At 37.5% G+C, this 16,454-nt stretch overlaps 2 protein-coding genes and 1 long non-coding RNA gene across 3 annotated transcripts; all 3 read left to right on the top strand.

Moving 5' to 3' along the window:
- Positions 1–235: 235 nt before the first annotated feature.
- LOC135583015 (uncharacterized) lies at positions 236–669 on the top strand. The gene is made up of 2 exons (XM_065173220.1): positions 236–328; positions 412–669. Exons 1-2 carry the CDS (start codon positions 236–238, stop codon positions 667–669), a joined length of 351 nt encoding a protein of 116 aa, XP_065029292.1.
- Positions 670–11,287: 10,618 nt separating this feature from the next.
- Positions 11,288–15,142, top strand: LOC135652373 (nuclear transport factor 2-like). Its single transcript, XM_065173239.1, has 7 exons — positions 11,288–11,589; positions 11,697–11,810; positions 11,940–12,204; positions 12,292–12,530; positions 12,888–13,059; positions 13,152–13,273; positions 14,709–15,142. Exons 5-7 carry the CDS (start codon positions 13,008–13,010, stop codon positions 14,760–14,762), a joined length of 228 nt encoding a protein of 75 aa, XP_065029311.1. The 5' UTR covers positions 11,288–11,589; positions 11,697–11,810; positions 11,940–12,204; positions 12,292–12,530; positions 12,888–13,007; the 3' UTR covers positions 14,763–15,142.
- A 496-nt stretch (positions 15,143–15,638) lies between these two features.
- Positions 15,639–16,242, top strand: LOC135652764 (uncharacterized). The gene is made up of 2 exons (XR_010502191.1): positions 15,639–15,775; positions 15,854–16,242. It is a non-coding gene; the product is annotated as an uncharacterized LOC135652764 (long non-coding RNA).
- Positions 16,243–16,454: the final 212 nt, after the last annotated feature.

Raw genomic sequence — 16,454 nt, 5'->3', positions numbered from 1 at the left:
TCTTCACACCAGCCCACCTTGGCATGAAGGAGAAGAAAAGGACAAAAGACCTCATTGCGATTCCCTCCTCACCTCTCTTGCTTGCAGCTTCACTCCCTCCCCTTCACCACCCACAGCCCTTCTTCCCATGCTAACCTCCCACAGTGGCCAATAAATCCTGCAAAACCCCACCACAGTCCTCCCTCCCATACGCTTCCAAGAACCAAAGAAGACCACATCAATAAAGCAGACAGAGATGGCTTCCGTCCCTGGAGCTCAATCTCTCCCCCTGCTCCTCTTCTTCCTCCTCCTGGTTGCTTCTTTCTCCCGCTTTCCATGCTCAGCTGATGTGAGTTCCTCCTTTTCCTCACAGCTGTATGATCGCGTGCATGCTTTTCTTGGTTAATTTTGTTTGTTGCGTTCCTGAGGCAGGCGGTGACCGGGCCGACGGCGTCGATGAATCCGGTGTCGGCGGTGCCGGGGCTGCGGCCCGTGCTGATCGACGAGGCCAAACGGCGCCGACTCGGTAACTTCCAGATATGTGCCCTCTGCACCTGCTGTGGAGGCCCCAGGGGTCTCTGCCTCCCGTCTCCCTGCTGCTACACCATCAACTGCAACATCCCCAACAGGCCCTTCGGCTTCTGCTCCTTCACCCCTAGGACATGCAACTGCTTTGGGTGCCACCTCTGAGAAGAAAGACTGTTCCTTTTCTTCCCTTCTTACCTTCTTATTTGAGCTTCTGCTTTTACTGGTATTGTTTCTCAAATGTCAAATGTGTTGCATTTGCACAGAAGATTGCTAAACTGTTCATACTGAGTGAGTGCTTCCATCACTGGCTTGCTAAATTGTATTAGATTAGTCAGTCCTAAGGAATGTTGCTAGAATTTAGTGGAGTTTCCCTTGTGAATGGGTTGTCTGAAGATGAGGTATGAGTTGAGACTGCTGGTTTTCACTACTTCCAGTGAGCTGGCCATCCAAAGATATTAGAGGTAGGTGGGAGTTGGCTAGAGGCATTTAAGCCTATAATTAAGCAGTAGGGTTGGCAATGTGGTTCTTGTGAGGGTCAGTAACATTTATTTATTAGGAGAGCAAGATCGGTGATCATTCACTTACCAGTCACCATATTATGAACTACTTGTAATAATCACAGTGCATACAGTATGGTGAAGTTGAACAGAATGAATTGTGTGTCTTGTGCTCAAGTTACTTTGTCTCGTTGCAGAAAAAAATTTCTTTGTGCTTTCTGAAATATATGTTATATGACCATGGTTTGGAACAGAATAGACACCTCATGCTTATGCTGTGCTGAGATCATTCAAATCAACAAGAGCTGCTTTTTGACTTTTCTGAAAGATAGGTTTTTGATGCTGTGCTGGGATTATTGAATATTGTCTCTGTTTTCAATTACTTCATGTTTATGATGTAGGTAGTCCTACATCTAACCTTCATTAAAAAAAACAAAATAAAACAAAAGATGTGCTTATAATTTTATTTTGTAAGATAACTGTGAAACAGTACAAAGAAGTCCTATTTTCTAATGATAGAAAATATTTTGACAGTGAATCTTCAGACGTGAAGCAATCGTCTCAAAGATGTCAAAAGGACCAATCATTCTCACTCTTTGACATGAAGGGTGATAATAGTCTGCCGATCTTTATGGACAAGAGTCCACATAAGATCGTTCAGGCTTATCTTTCCTTTGTTACTCTTATGAATAAAACATCAAGAGGAATATTGATGTCGAAGTCCCCCTCAATCGATCAAGTATAAAAATTGATTTTCGGTGATATCGAGGGTGATACATAATGAGGGGGTGGGGGGTGTAAAACAGAATATATTTTTATAGAAAACTGATAGTAGAACTATATTTTCTGGAATGAATATTTCAGATAGAAAAGTCACAGTAGACAAGGAACGAACTCTCGAAGAAAAGTCGCAGTACAGTTGTATTTGTTGGAATGAGTGTTTTGAATAGAAAAGGCACCAACTCATGATAAAACTTTAATAAGATCGAAAAATAGGTCACCACTAAGTTTAAAATCACATAGGGATACAGAAAGTTCACTACCCCAAGGAAATTAAACAAGGATACAGAACTGAAAATAAAAAACTCACCACTCAATGAAGCATCCAAGAGATACAGTGTAACACCCCTGATTAGTTCCACATCGAAAGTGGGCAGGATTAAGATTGACTTATAAGGGTCTGATGAGTGTACTATTATCAACTTCAACTTAAGCATTTTGATCGAGTAGGAAAGGGCTACTCGTAGACGGAGTCAAAGGACTCGTCACGACGTGGAGCCACCACTTATTCATAAATAGATAAATATCACTTTATTCATTATTCATAAATATTTATTACAATTCATTTATTACAATCCATTTATTCATCGAATCATAAATAGAAAAGTATGGCTTTACCTAGCGGTAGAGGAAGGTCCGCTCTCCATTGGAATCCGATTTAGTACTAGAGGGAGGCTGCTCTGAAAATAAAAAACAAAGAAAATTCAGCAACGCTGAGTAGGAACCCCAAAAGTCAACTCAAAATGTATACATGATCAAATTTCAATCACAAGGAACGAACTCTCGAAGAAAAGTCGCAGTACAGTTGTATTTGTTGGAATGAGTGTTTTGAATAGAAAAGGCACGAACTCACAATAAAACTTTAATAAGATCGAAAAATAGGTCACCACCAAGTTTAAAATCACACAGGGATACAGAAAGTTCACCACCCCAAGGAAATTAAACAAGGATACAGAACTGAAAATAAAAGACTCACCACTCAATGAAGCATCCAAGAGATACAGTGTAACACCCCTGATTAGTCCCACATCGAAAGTGGGCAGGATTAAGATTGACTTATAAGGGTCTGATGAGTGTACTATTATCAACTTCAACTTAAGCATTTTGATCGAGTAGGAAAGGACTACCTGTAGATGGAGTCAGAGGACTCGTCACGACATGGAGCCACCAATGGGCTACGCCTCACATGCACTATGCTAGAGTTTGATCTGGATTATGTTGGGGCTTGACAAGGTAATACCCCTGATTAGTCCCACATCGAAAGTGGATATGATTAAGATTGACTTATAAGGGTCTGATGAGTGTACTAGCTTAAGCATTTTGGTTAGTGGTTTAGACCAAATGGGTCATGACATGTCATATCTTGGATTTTTTTTTTTTTATATCTTTCCACACATTTAGGCCAAATAGATAAATATCACTTTATTCATTATTCATAAACATTTATTACAATTCATTTATTACAATCCATTTATTCATCGAATCATAAATAGAAAAGTAAACATGATGATGTTAACTTCAAGAATCATCCAAGTAGCTCTACCTAGCGGTAGAGGAAGGTCCGCTCTCCATTGGAATCCGATTTAGTACTAGAGGGAGGCTGCTCTGAAAATAAAAAACAAAGAAAATTCAGCAACGCTGAGTAGGAACCCCAAAAGTCAACTCAAAATGTATACATGATCAAAATTCAATCAATCATCCCATTGGCATATATCAAATACCCAAAGGAGCACTCCCCTAACAACGAATGGAGAGGCTTTATCCTACGGGATAAGTTTGTGTTCTCCCAATAGCGGATAGATTTTTATAGATTTTTATAGAAAATTGATAGTAGAACTATATTTTCTGGAATGAGTATTTCAGATAGAAAAGTCATAGTAGACAAGGAACAAACTCTCGAAGAAAAGTCGCAGTACAGTTGTATTTGTTGGAATGAGTGTTTTGAATAGAAAAGGCACGAACTCACGATAAAACTTTAATAAGATCGAAAAATAGGTCACCACCAAGTTTAAAATCACACAGGGATACAGAAAGTTCACCACCCCAAGGAAATTAAACAAGGATACAGAACTGAAAATAAAAGACTCACCACTCAATGAAGCATCCAAGAGATACAGTGTAACACCCCTGATTAGTCCCACATCGAAAGTGGGCAGGATTAAGATTGACTTATAAGGGTCTGATGAGTGTACTATTATCAACTTCAACTTAAGCATTTTGATCGAGTAGGAAAGGGCTACCTGTAGATGGAGTCAGAGGATTCGTCACGACATGGAGCCACCAATGGGCTACGCCTCACATGCACTATGCTAGAGTTTGATCTGGGTTATGTTGGGGCTTGACAAGGTAATACCCCTGATTAGTCCCACATCGAAAGTGGATAGGATTAAGATTGACTTATAAGGGTCTGATGAGTGTATTAGCTTAAGCATTTTGGTTAGTGGTTTAGACCAAATGGGTCATGACATGTCACATCTTGGATTTTTTTTTTTATATCTTTCCACACATTTAGGCCAAATAGATAAATATCACTTTATTCATTATTCATAAACATTTATTACAATTCATTTATTACAATCCATTTATTCATCGAATCATAAATAGAAAAGTAAACATGGTGATGTTAACTTCAAGAATCATCCAAGTGGCTCTACCTAGTGGTAGAGGAAGGTCCGCTCTCTATTGGAATCCGATTTAGTACTAGAGGGAGGCTGCTCTGAAAATAAAAAACAAAGAAAATTCAGCAACGCTGAGTAGGAACCCCAAAAGTCAACTCAAAATGTATACATGATCAAAATTCAATCAATCATCCCATTGGCATATATCAAATACCCGAAGGAGCACTCCCCCAACAACGAATGGAGAGGCTTTATCCTACGGGATAAGTTTGTGTTCTCCCAATAGCGGATGGAGGCAAACTCATATCGCACTCCCAACAACGGATGGAGTGGTGTCCCACACCCGCCAAAGTGGGGACACGTTCCTCCCAACAGCGGATGGAGGAACCGTCCAACCGCCACGTCTGACGGCTCGCTAATCCTCGAAGGGAATCGCCCTACCTGCTCTCGGTAGGAAAATAATATAATCTCACACTGGTCATATCCATTTCGAGATGAAATAACATATTTAAAATATCTTTTTCAAATATCATCAATATCAAATAATATAAATTAACCCTCAATTGACTTAAACTCTAGTTTAATCGATTCAATTGAACTCGATTTACTATAGCCTAACGAACCGATCTCTAATCCTTATTTAACTAGTCTGGAACCATCCTAAACTAGTATAATTTAGACTAGATTAAGTTCAATTTAGGTTAAACTAACTTGAATAAGTCAATCAATTCGGAATCATCCTGAATTGATCTAGACTAATCAAGTCTAGTTTAATTCAATCAATATTTGGGCTCAAGTTCAACAATAATATTGGGCTAGATTGAGTCAGTTCATCTACTGGTCATGTGTATTATACATGATTGAGCATGTATTACACAAAGCTGGCCCAGCCCTAGCCCATGGACTAGTCATGTGCGTCGCATGTGACCGCCCATAATGGTTGGGTTGGGGTTGCTTACGGGCCAAGGCCTGACCCGTGGGTTGGGCCTGGCCTGTGAGCAATTTCATTCCAATTAATATCCAATTTCATATCATAGCATATACCCATTAACAATATAACTAAAAAAAATATAATAATGCATTAAAAGATAGATGAGGAGAAAAGCTTTAATACAAGGAAATAACATTCTAAATTTGATTAGAAATCATAAGACAATAAAAGATGGACTGGGAGATAAGTTTTAATACAAGGAAATAGTCTTCTAAATTCAAATAAAAATTATGTTTTCAACACATATAAAATTTCAACATATTCTAGTCATATTTTAAATCATTCAGAATAATATATTTTATATTTTAGATCAAAGAATATAAAATAAAAGGATTTTAGATAACATATTCTAATCTAACAAGATTTTAATCCAGATAAGATTAAAGATAAATTGTAATGTAGGAAATATCATATAAAATAAATACATTTTTAACATATTTAACTCTACAATAAAAACCTTAATCATGGGTCAAAGAATATTATGAAAATTTTAACTGATTACTTTAATGCAAAAATTTTGACATTTAAAGAATTGATACATATTTTTCAAACCATAAAACTTTCAACATTTAAAGAATCAAAATAAAAGCTAAAACTTTTAAATTTAAGAAAGGTAGGGAAACCTACCTCTTATCAACAGGGTGTAACTCCTCGTTCCTCCCACTACAAGGCTCGACTAGGTGAGGAACGAAGGAGAGAAATCTCTCCCTTTAAATAGGAGGAGGTGGGCCTCTATTAAGGGAAATTTATTTTAATTTTCATATTTATTTAATATACTAACAAATATGATATCATCATATTTGGAATACTTAATAGTTATTTCCTTAATTCATATCAATAAACAAGGAAGTAGATTAAGATTTCCTTAAATTATAATAACAAGTAAGGAAAGAAAATCAATTCCTAACTTAAATATTTGATGTGATTACATTTCTCCCCTCCTATAGGAAATTTGGTCCCCAAATTTAGCTTACCTTAATAGAATAGATGAGGATACTGCTCTCGTATATCTTCTTCTCTTTCCCACGTTGCCTCTTGGTCTGAATGGTGTTGCCAACAAATCTTTACTAAAGGTATAATTTTGTTCTTTAGAACATGTTCTTTCCTTTCCAAGATCTGTGTTGGTTGTTCTCCAAAAGTAGCATCATCTCTTAGTTGTAGAGGTTGGTAAGATATGATATGTGATGGATCCCTGATATATCTTCGAAGCATAGACACATGGAATACATCATGGATGCCAGCCAAAGCCGGGGGCAATGCCAATCTGTATGCCACAGGCCCAACCTTTTGTAAGATCTCAAATAAGCCAATAAATCTTAGGGCTAACTTTTCCCTTTGACCAAACCTCATAACTCCCTTGGTTGGCGACACCTTTAAGAAGACGTGCTCACCAACTTCGAACTCTAGATCTCTTCGCCTTCGATCTGCATAACTTTTCTGACGACTTTGAGTTGTTAATAATCTTTGGCATATAATTCGAATATTATCATCATCTTTTTGAATTAATTGAGGCCCCAAAAAGCTTCCATTCTCCCACCTTATCCCAATATACAAGTGATCTGTACTTTCTTCCATAAATAGCTTCAAATGGAGTCATCTGTATGCTAAAGTGGTAACTATTATTATAAGAAAACTCAATTAGATGCAAGTGCATATCCCAACTCCCACCAAAGTCTAAAGCACTTGCTCTTAAGAGATCTTCAAGAGTTTGTATTGTCCTTTCAGATTGGCCATCAGTTTGGGGGTAAAAAGCTGTACTAAATTTTAACTACGTGCCCAAAGATTTTTGTAGACTTCCCCAAAATTTTGAGGTAAACCTTAGATCTCTATCTGAGATAATGCTAACTGGCACCCCATGATATCGAATAATTTTCTTAATATATAAGCTTGCTAGTTTATCCAATAAATACTTCTTGTTAATAGGGAGGAAGTGAGCAGATTTAGTAAGTCTGTCTACTACTACCCAAATTTCGTCGTATCCTTTCACAGTCTTGGGTAATCCTGTCACAAAATCTATAGTGACTTGCTCCCACTTCCATTCAGGAATTGAAATCCTTTGCAATTTTCCCGCAGGTACTCGATGTTCTATCTTCACCTGTTGGCATATTAAACATTTAGAAACAAACTCTACTATATCTCTCTTCATACCACGCCACCAATAGTTTTGGCGTAAATCTCGATACATCTTAGAGTAGTCCCGGGATGGATATTAAATTTTGATCTATGTGCCTCCTCTAATAATTACATCTTTACTGGATGGCTTTCGGGAACACAAAGTCGATTGTGGAATGTAATAGAACCATCTTCGGCTTGGAGGAATTCAGGTCTAGATCCTTGAGTTATTTCCTTAACTATCATTTGAAGATATGTATCTTCCTTCTTACCTTCTTTAACCTTTTCCACCAAATATGATTGTGCCATCAAACACACAAGAAAACATTTATTTGTCTCCGATAAAAGTTTAAGTTTTAAGTTGCTAACTCCGTCATCATAGAATTCCTTTGAATATTCATATAGGCTACAAGACTATAAGTATTTCTGCTTAAGGCATCAGCAACTATATTAGCTTTCCCAGGATGGTAGTTGATAATCATAATTCTTTAGAAAGTCTAACCACCTTCTTTGTCTCATATTTAAATCTTTCTGTGTGAAAATATATTTGAGACTCTTATGATCTGTGAATATTTCGAAAGTCTGTCCATAGAGATAATGCCTCCAAATTTTCAGTACAAAAATGATAGCTGATAGCTCTAAGTCATGAGTAGGATAGTTCTTTTCATGAGGCTTTAATTGCCTCGATGCATAAGCAACTATCCTCTCGTTTTGCATTAGAACACAACCAAGCCCTTATAGTGAGGCATCACTATACACTACAAAACCTTCTCCCCTTGAAGGAATCACCAAGATAGGAGCACTGGTTAATTTCTTCTTCAATTCTTGAAAACTTTATTAACATTTATCATCCCACATGAATTTTATATTCTTTTGTGTCAACTTGGGTGCTGCTATTTTTGAAAAGCCTTCTATGAATCTTCTATAATATCTAGCCAAACCCAAGAAGCTTCTAATCTCTGAAACATTAGAAGGCTGCTTCCATTTTATCACAGCTTCAATCTTGTGAGGGTCAATAGATATACCAGCGCTCGAAATTACATGACCAAGAAACATAATTTTATTGAGCCAGAAGTTGCACTTGCTTAACTTGGCATATAGTTTCTCTTGCCTTAGGACTTCCAGAACTGTCTTAAGATGGTGTTCATGCTTTGCTATGCTTTTGAAGTAGATCAGGATATCATCAATGAACACAATTACAAATTTATCAAGATAAGGGTGGAACACCCTATTCATAAGATCCATGAAGGCAGCCATTGCATTTGTGAGTCCAAAAGGCATTACTAAGAATTTATAATGACCATATCTTGTTCTAAAGGCAGTTTTTTGTATGTCTCCTTCCCTTATCTTCAGTTGATGATACCCGGATCTCAAATCAATCTTTGAGTATACCTGAGTACCTTGATGTTGATCAAATAGGTCATCTATTCGGGGAAGAGGATATTTATTCTTTATGGTCACTTGGTTGAGCTGTCTATAATCGATGCATAGTCGCATAGATTCATCTTTCTTCTTCACAAATAGGACAGGGGCACCCCAATGTGATACACTAGGTCAAATAAAACCCTTATCCAAAAGCTCTTGGATCTATTTCTTTAACTCCTCCAACTCAATTGGTGCCATTCTATACGAAGGTTTAGAAATAGGTGTAGTACCAGGTAGAAGATCAATTGTAAATTCAATCTGTCTATTTGGTGGCAATGTAAGTAGATCTTCAGGAAAAACATCTGGAAAATCTCGCACAATGGGGATGTCCTTTAATACTGGCTTCTTAGATTCTTCTCCAGAAATGAAGGCCAAGTATCCCCGACATCCCTTTAGTAATAGTTGGGTAGCACTCAAGACTGAAATAATAGAAGGAAACTTTTCTTGAATCCCAATGAACTTGAAAGGTGGTTGATCTAGAGGTGAGAAAGTAACAGTCTTCCGAAAACAATCGACACTTGCATGGTATGCTGAAAGTCAGTCCATACCCAAGATAGCATCGAAATCTTGAAATTCTAGTAGAATAAGATCTACTAGCAAATCGTGACTTTCAATAGTAATAACACAACGATTCTTATGCAGTTTCATAGCAAAATATGGTGATATAAAAAAATACGTAGAACCAGAATCCATAAGCACAGATGCTGGCATACCACAGAGTGTGATGATACCTTTAATAATAGATCTCAAGGCTTCAGCATCGGCGTTGATGTTGCTTCCGTGGGCCCCTCTTAAAGTATTCTCTAATAGTATGACCTAATACACCTATAGGCCCTAGACCATGCTCTAATACTAAATGTTATGACCCGGGCCTAATGGGTTAATTGACTTATCAATTTCGTTTGGTCTAAACCACTGACCAAAATGCTTAAGCTGAAGTTGATAATAGTACACTCATCAAACCCTTATAAGTCAATCTTAATCCTGCCCACTTTCGATGTGGGACTAATCAGGAGTGTTACATACAGAGTTTAAGGGAGAACTCTAAGAGAGCTTCTGCCAAAATATCATCAATTTCTAAAGTCCTCTCTAAGCCCAAACATTCAAATAAGTACTAGTGCATGAAATAACCCATCATGTATAGGGAATTTCGAAATTAAGTGTTTTACAATTGCTAACCAACTCATTTAATACATTCCTTGGTTATGAAGAAAAGAACCTTGAAATAGCTTTAACTTTGTGAAAAGAATATGCTAATCAGCTATCATATTTGAGTGGTTAAGTTGAAAATTATAAGACAATATTGTTGGCCGAAACAAATATCATTTCATCAGGTTCATATAAACAAATTGTAACAAATTAGACACTCTCATATCACTCAGCATCGTCCCAAGGGTTGGATCTTTTCCAAAGCATATCTGATACTCTATATAAACCTTGAACTAAATTAAGTGTTGAAGGAGTCGGATTGAAAAACTCCTCTCGACACTGCTCTTTATGCAGAAATCTCCTGAAAAGTCATATCCCATCTCAAAATGACCTCAAGATCACCTTAGACACCTTGAGATGATCTCAAGACCTCTTGGAGCTATACTAAGACCACATCAGAACTATATAAAAAGATCACCTCATAGCCATCTAGATCATCTTAGGGTGATTTTCTATACCTTAGAGTTAGAATCAATCAAATTGGACTGATAGTATATTTCCTCAACAAATGGCTTGTGATGAACCGACTGCATACAGTACGATGAACTTAAGAAGAATGTACGGGGGTGTCTTATACACAAAGTTTCTTTATGCACACTGTGGTTGGGAAACAATTTGCATTATGTTGCTATGCATGTCATGCAAGGGTTTTCTTGAAGAGGGGATAAGTTCCTCACTAACCACATTTGCCTAGCATATATCATTTACTTCATGTTTTGATTCACTTTATCCCACATTTTCATCTGACCACTGAAACACCATAATATTTTAGGAGTGATGTGGATCTCAAATACTTGATGTATGGGCAAAATTACAAGGGCGATTCAGTCCACCTATATAACTCTTTACATGTTTAACTGGTGATAAAGATTGGTCATGCAATTTAGGTGAATCATAACATCATGTGATCAAAATTTCATAATAATTTGATCCACCCAAATGCCAACATGTTAGGAGGAAACATGTTTTTTGGTTTTGAAGATCTTAGACCATTTCTATCATCGCAGCGGTTCGGTTCATTCGTTGACCTTGAACCGGTGTCATGTAAAGAGGAGCCGGATTGGCTGTTATGTTAGCGGTACATTGGATATTTTAGGACGTTTAGTAATAGAAATAGGATGTTTACCAATAAAACAACAAATCAAGGGGGTGCTTTTCGAAAAATTGCAACAAAAGAATTCCCAAGCTCGTCCGCTGCTCTCGCGATCTGACGCTCCAAACCCTAGAAAAAGAACTCGAAATAGGGGAGAACCACGCAGTTCTTGTGGCGGATCGATCTCCCGAGGCCAGCTTGATCCTTCCCATCGCATTTTCGTTCTTGCATCGTTCCCACCGGTCGACGTCCTTCGGTTCCATTTCTACGGTTTCGTCGGATCTCCCTTGCCTTTCCGCGTCGAAAATGATGGCCCAACCGACGTGCGTCGACGGATCTCCGCTTTCGGCTCAAGTGGTAGTGGATAAGATACATCTCTCTTTGGCCTGGCTCGCTTTCTTGTATCGGTTTTGTCTCTGAATTGGAGGTTGGTGATTTTGACTGGGAACGCGTTTGTTCTGCAGCTTTACCTTATCCGCCAGCAGTCGCCCAAGCTGATGTACCGGTCCTACCAGTAAAGCAGCAAGCTCGGGAGACAGGATGCCCATGGTGCCTTGTGCTCGGTCACTACCACCGATGTGAGTGCAAGAAACCTGTCTTTTTGTTGGTTTTTACAGATCTTTAAGAAAGGTTGGATCTTGCAGCTGAATTTTCTCTTTTTCGACGACAAGCTTCTTAACTTGAATTGATTGACGAATGTGATGTAGGCAATTAGCGAGAAGATGGGAGCGGATATCAAAACGGTGGACGCCCAAGAATCTCTCGGTGGTGGGGTGATTGTGCTTACGACGGGTTTGCTTACGTACGAGAACAATCTTAAATCCAACTGCACGCAGTCCTTCTTTCGTGCTCCCCAGGGCAAGGGTTACCATGTCCTGAATGACATATTCAGGCTCGTGGATGAGTTCGATCTCCAGCAGAGGCACCAGGGCTTAGGGAATGGTACTGGTGCACCTAATGCAGCGGAGCGTGGTTGGTATTTAAGTCTCAAGGCTTGATTGTCTTTTTCTTCTCTCTCTTCATTTGAAAATTTTACGGCTGGTTACTTTTGACCTGCAGATTTACCTCCAGAACAGGAGGAGCATGCTCCGGGCCCAACAGTTCCATTGACAGTAGAAAAATAGGAGGTAAAATCGAGGAAAGTCTATACTCTTTTAGACAATGGGGAGGTTGTGGAAGAGGAAGAACGTATAGGTGTAGTGATTGATGAAGTTTCGAACAGTTCTCTGGCATTTGTGGTTGAATCAAAAGTTGTCACCTTCCAAGAGGAGATGCCAAAGAAATCATATGCTTCAATTGTAAGTGCCTAATTTGAATAAATTCTAGTAATTACGTCTTATGAATTCTTCTTCTCATCATTATTATAAATTCTTATAATCAGAAGAATCTTGTTTAGCATCTAGAAATGATATATACCCTGGGTATGCTTTTAATTTGTAATTGGCACATGTAGACTGGTGAGAGTTTATCAAGATTCCTTGATAAACTTTCTACCACTTCAACCAACTTTCAGAAATCTATTATTTATTATATGTATATTATATATTTTCTACCACTTCAACCAACTTTCAGAAATCTATAAATTCTTCTGCAGCTTGGCAGAGCTGTATTAAAAGAATCTAGTTGTATAATATCTTGTTCGATTATGGGTTCAGGTGAAAGTCATGAAAGATAATACTTCTGCATCAATTCCAGCATGTGTTCCTTCTAAGCTAACACCAATTAAAATATAACCATGTGCCGGCCCTGTCCCTGCTGCAACTTAAGCATCTGATATGCCTGCATCCGGTTCTATTGCTCAAAGCAGCAATGTCCAAGAGGCAGAAGGTAATAATGATTCTTCTCAAGTTAATATCATGATTCATTAACTTCAGCATAGCTGTATCTTTTGATTTCATCCTTTGTACAATTCTTTCCAGCCGATGGATATTCCATATACGTGAAAAATTTACCTTTGGATGCAACACCTGCTCAACTTGAGGAGGAGACCAAGAGACATGGTCCTATTAGGCCAGATGACTTACAAGTTAGAAGCAATAAGGTCATTTTTTTATTCATTGTTCTTTCCCTACCATTTTTTGTATTAATAGTCTAAGAAGATCTTTCTGAATTATATGCTTCAGTTTTTACTATGCATTTTTCCAGAGGCAATTTTGGTTATACAATTGACTTGTATGGTAGTGGCAGTTTTTTAATCTTTTCTAGGCCACTAGAGATCTTTTTCTTAATGTTAAGTTGATTTTTTTAATGAGTGAATGCTATCTGTTTCTAATTCTAAAACATCAATTTTGTGCACATTTTTCTATATATGTAGTGGTGAAATAGATCAAATACTTTTATAAATATATACATATCTGCTTTCGCTAAATGGAAAGGGATCTGGACATGTATAATAAAATTTTAATCACATTTTTTAAGATAAATATGAAATAAAAAAAATGTTTGACAGATACCAATTGAATTTGGATTTAAGAGGGATATGAATGCAAGTATTAGATAAATAAGATAAGTTGCGGACAAGTACTTAAGAACTCAAACCTGTCAATAATTATGTGTTGATAGAATGACTTGAAAGCAAATGCAAAATGGAAAGATTTAATTTATTATACTTAGAGAAAATTAATCATACAATTTTTTGTGGTCTTAGCAATGCAGATAATTTGTTTATACTTCAAGAATTTTTCATTTATTCTGTTGTTTCGATTCTGGATGGAACTGACCCTATATCTATGACCATATCTGGTGGATCTGAGTTTGCAAAACTTAGATACAGATGAATATGGCAAGGATAAACATTGTGTAATTGTATCTTGCTTCAATTGAATATGAAAACGGATTTAAACAGATGTCATCTTATCCATTTGAACCCAACTGTATCCATATGCTTTCTATGCAAATATTTCCATCTTCAAAGCAACTCAGTGAATTAACATATGCAACTCAGTGATTCATATTTTTTTGTTTGTTTTCAATTAGAAGAAAAATATGGATTATGTAAAACCAACGGAAACCAGTCAGAATAAGCAATATTAGGGTCAGAGTTAAATGCATTATACTTGAAGATTGGCAAATAAATTTCTATCATGGGGTTTGTTCAAATTGCAGACCTCACCCATAATGATAGGTGGTCGCCAAGCTTATGTTCATTGTCGAAGAAAGGCAGGCTACAAGTTCATGAGGCAGGTGTTGAATAGACCTTCTATTCTAGGCCTTTGTATGTGTACTTATGTGCCTAAGTTTCACTCCACCGTATTCACTACCTATCACTTGGAACATAACAGAGTATCATTTGTCTCAAATCATTATCACCATCATCATAAGAATCAAGCTTGCACATGTTGCATCAGGTTTTCTTTAAGTATTGTAAAACTAGACCTCAATGGTGTATGGCCACACATTTTGGTTTTGCAACTGTATAGAAGGTTTTTTCATCCTCTAGAATACAGTGTGCTTATTGCAAAATTTGATTTCTGCAGTTGGTAACTGAGGAAGATATGCACCCAGTAGAGGAGGTGGGTTCCGCAATATGATGAGACAGGCTGTGGTAACTATGGTGGTGGGAGGTATTATAGTAATGGGGGCTTAAATACTAGACCTGATCTTGGTGGCAGAAGCCGTCCTGGTTCCTCAGCCATCAGTGCATCCACCAATAATTGAATGGAGGTATTGCGTTTGGGATTGTACAATTCAAGCTTGTCAGTTTTTGGTCCGTCCTCAGATTGGCTGGAACACATACTGAAATGAGTATTGTCTTTCCTATTGTTTTAGGAAAAAGTTCAATAGGTTATCTTTGGAGTGGGAGCTTTTGTTTTGTTTCATGTAAACTATTTTTTGCTAGTGGCAGCAATACGTGATAAAAACTTGAATTAATGATTGTGTAGAATATGGATGTCATGAGAATGATGTTCGATTATAAGTAGCAGCCTATTTGCCTGGGTATCTACCCCCTCCCTCCACTTTGCTGTCGATGACTCTGGGCACCAGTGACTGAATTCCATATATAAGATCTCATTAAAGATGTAAAAAAATCATAAATTTATTTAAAAACTAAAATTGACTGTATAAATCCTATACATAAGGATTGGACTAATTCACCCTATCAGTTCATAAGGTGTAACCAGGTATTGCTGCACCTCTTTTATAAGGGCATCTCAGATATTATGGCCAATATGGGATTTTTTTTAAAAAAATATTAAAAATACGAATACATGACAGGAAAAATAAAAAAAAGATTTTTCCTGAAAATTCGCCCCTATTAATTCACCCACGCGTTTCTGGACACTTTGCTGGCGAATGGACAGCTGCTATTGATGCTAAAAAAATATTTCGAGGTAGCGAATGGGCGGTTGCGATGATGCTATAAACATTTGTGCGCCTTGAAACTGTTCGAAGGCGGTTCGAACAACATCAATCGGTGCGGACCAAATTGACGGCGACAATGGACATGATAAGCATCAAATGGTGTGTCAGTCTCACACCGGATGTCTCTACTAGAATAACCCAACCTTCGTCTTAACATGGTTAGGGCGGGTTATACGCAGTGGTAAGCCGGTATAATTTTCCTCTTCCTCTCGCACCCGGGATTGAGGTTTTTTCAATGGATTTATCTTTCTGCGTGCAGTTTGTAGTGCCATCCGGTGGTCTTCAAGCCTTCCGATATGATTTTGTTGCTGGCGAAGAAGATCGAGCGACGGCAAGATCTGTGTCACGGTAAGATTCTTTTGCTTCCTTGGATGCATTGGATTGCCTTGTTATGCTAAATTTGTTGATGGATGCTTGGTTTGCCATAACTGTTGGGCTGAAGTTTCATTGATGCTTTGTAGTTGATTTGTGCTTACAGGCAAATGTTTTTGTAGTCAAGGTACTGTCTTTGTTATCCCCCCAGCCCCCCTGTGATTCATTATGAATGCCTCTGTTTTAAACCGCTAGTATGGGTATGGGATATTGTCTGTGATAGTAGTGATTGCTGAAGAATATGTAAATTTAATGACAATTACATCGCAATTGCTAGTGGTATGATGTTATGCTGGAGTAGATGTAATGTTCAATTGATTATTGCGTTGCAATATACTGTCAATGTAATCACCGATAATTTCTTCATTCACATAAATTAATTATTATGAATGATATATTATTTTATTATTAACTTCGTACTATAATTAAGAAAATAATTAAATTTAATTTTCTTAATCATACAAATAAGTTAGGAATTCTATTAATCA

This window comes from Musa acuminata, chromosome BXJ3-11 (genome assembly GCF_036884655.1).
Source record: "Musa acuminata AAA Group cultivar baxijiao chromosome BXJ3-11, Cavendish_Baxijiao_AAA, whole genome shotgun sequence".
Lineage (NCBI taxonomy): Eukaryota > Viridiplantae > Streptophyta > Magnoliopsida > Zingiberales > Musaceae > Musa > Musa acuminata.
This window is presented reverse-complemented; position numbering and strand designations above follow the sequence as displayed.

What these genes read in the sequence shown, in the direction of transcription:
- LOC135652373 (XM_065173239.1), top strand. Translation starts at nt 13,008, where the DNA reads ATGCCTGCATCCGGTTCTATTGCTCAAAGCAGCAATGTCCAAGAGGCA. An exon ending in CAATGTCCAAGAGGCAGAAG is followed by an intron (nt 13,060 to 13,151) that starts GTAATAATGATT and finishes AATTCTTTCCAG; the next exon opens with CCGATGGATATTCCATATAC. An exon ending in TACAAGTTAGAAGCAATAAG is followed by an intron (nt 13,274 to 14,708) that starts GTCATTTTTTTA and finishes TGATTTCTGCAG; the next exon opens with TTGGTAACTGAGGAAGATAT.
- LOC135583015 (XM_065173220.1), top strand. Translation starts at nt 236, where the DNA reads ATGGCTTCCGTCCCTGGAGCTCAATCTCTCCCCCTGCTCCTCTTCTTC. An exon ending in GCTTTCCATGCTCAGCTGAT is followed by an intron (nt 329 to 411) that starts GTGAGTTCCTCC and finishes TTCCTGAGGCAG; the next exon opens with GCGGTGACCGGGCCGACGGC.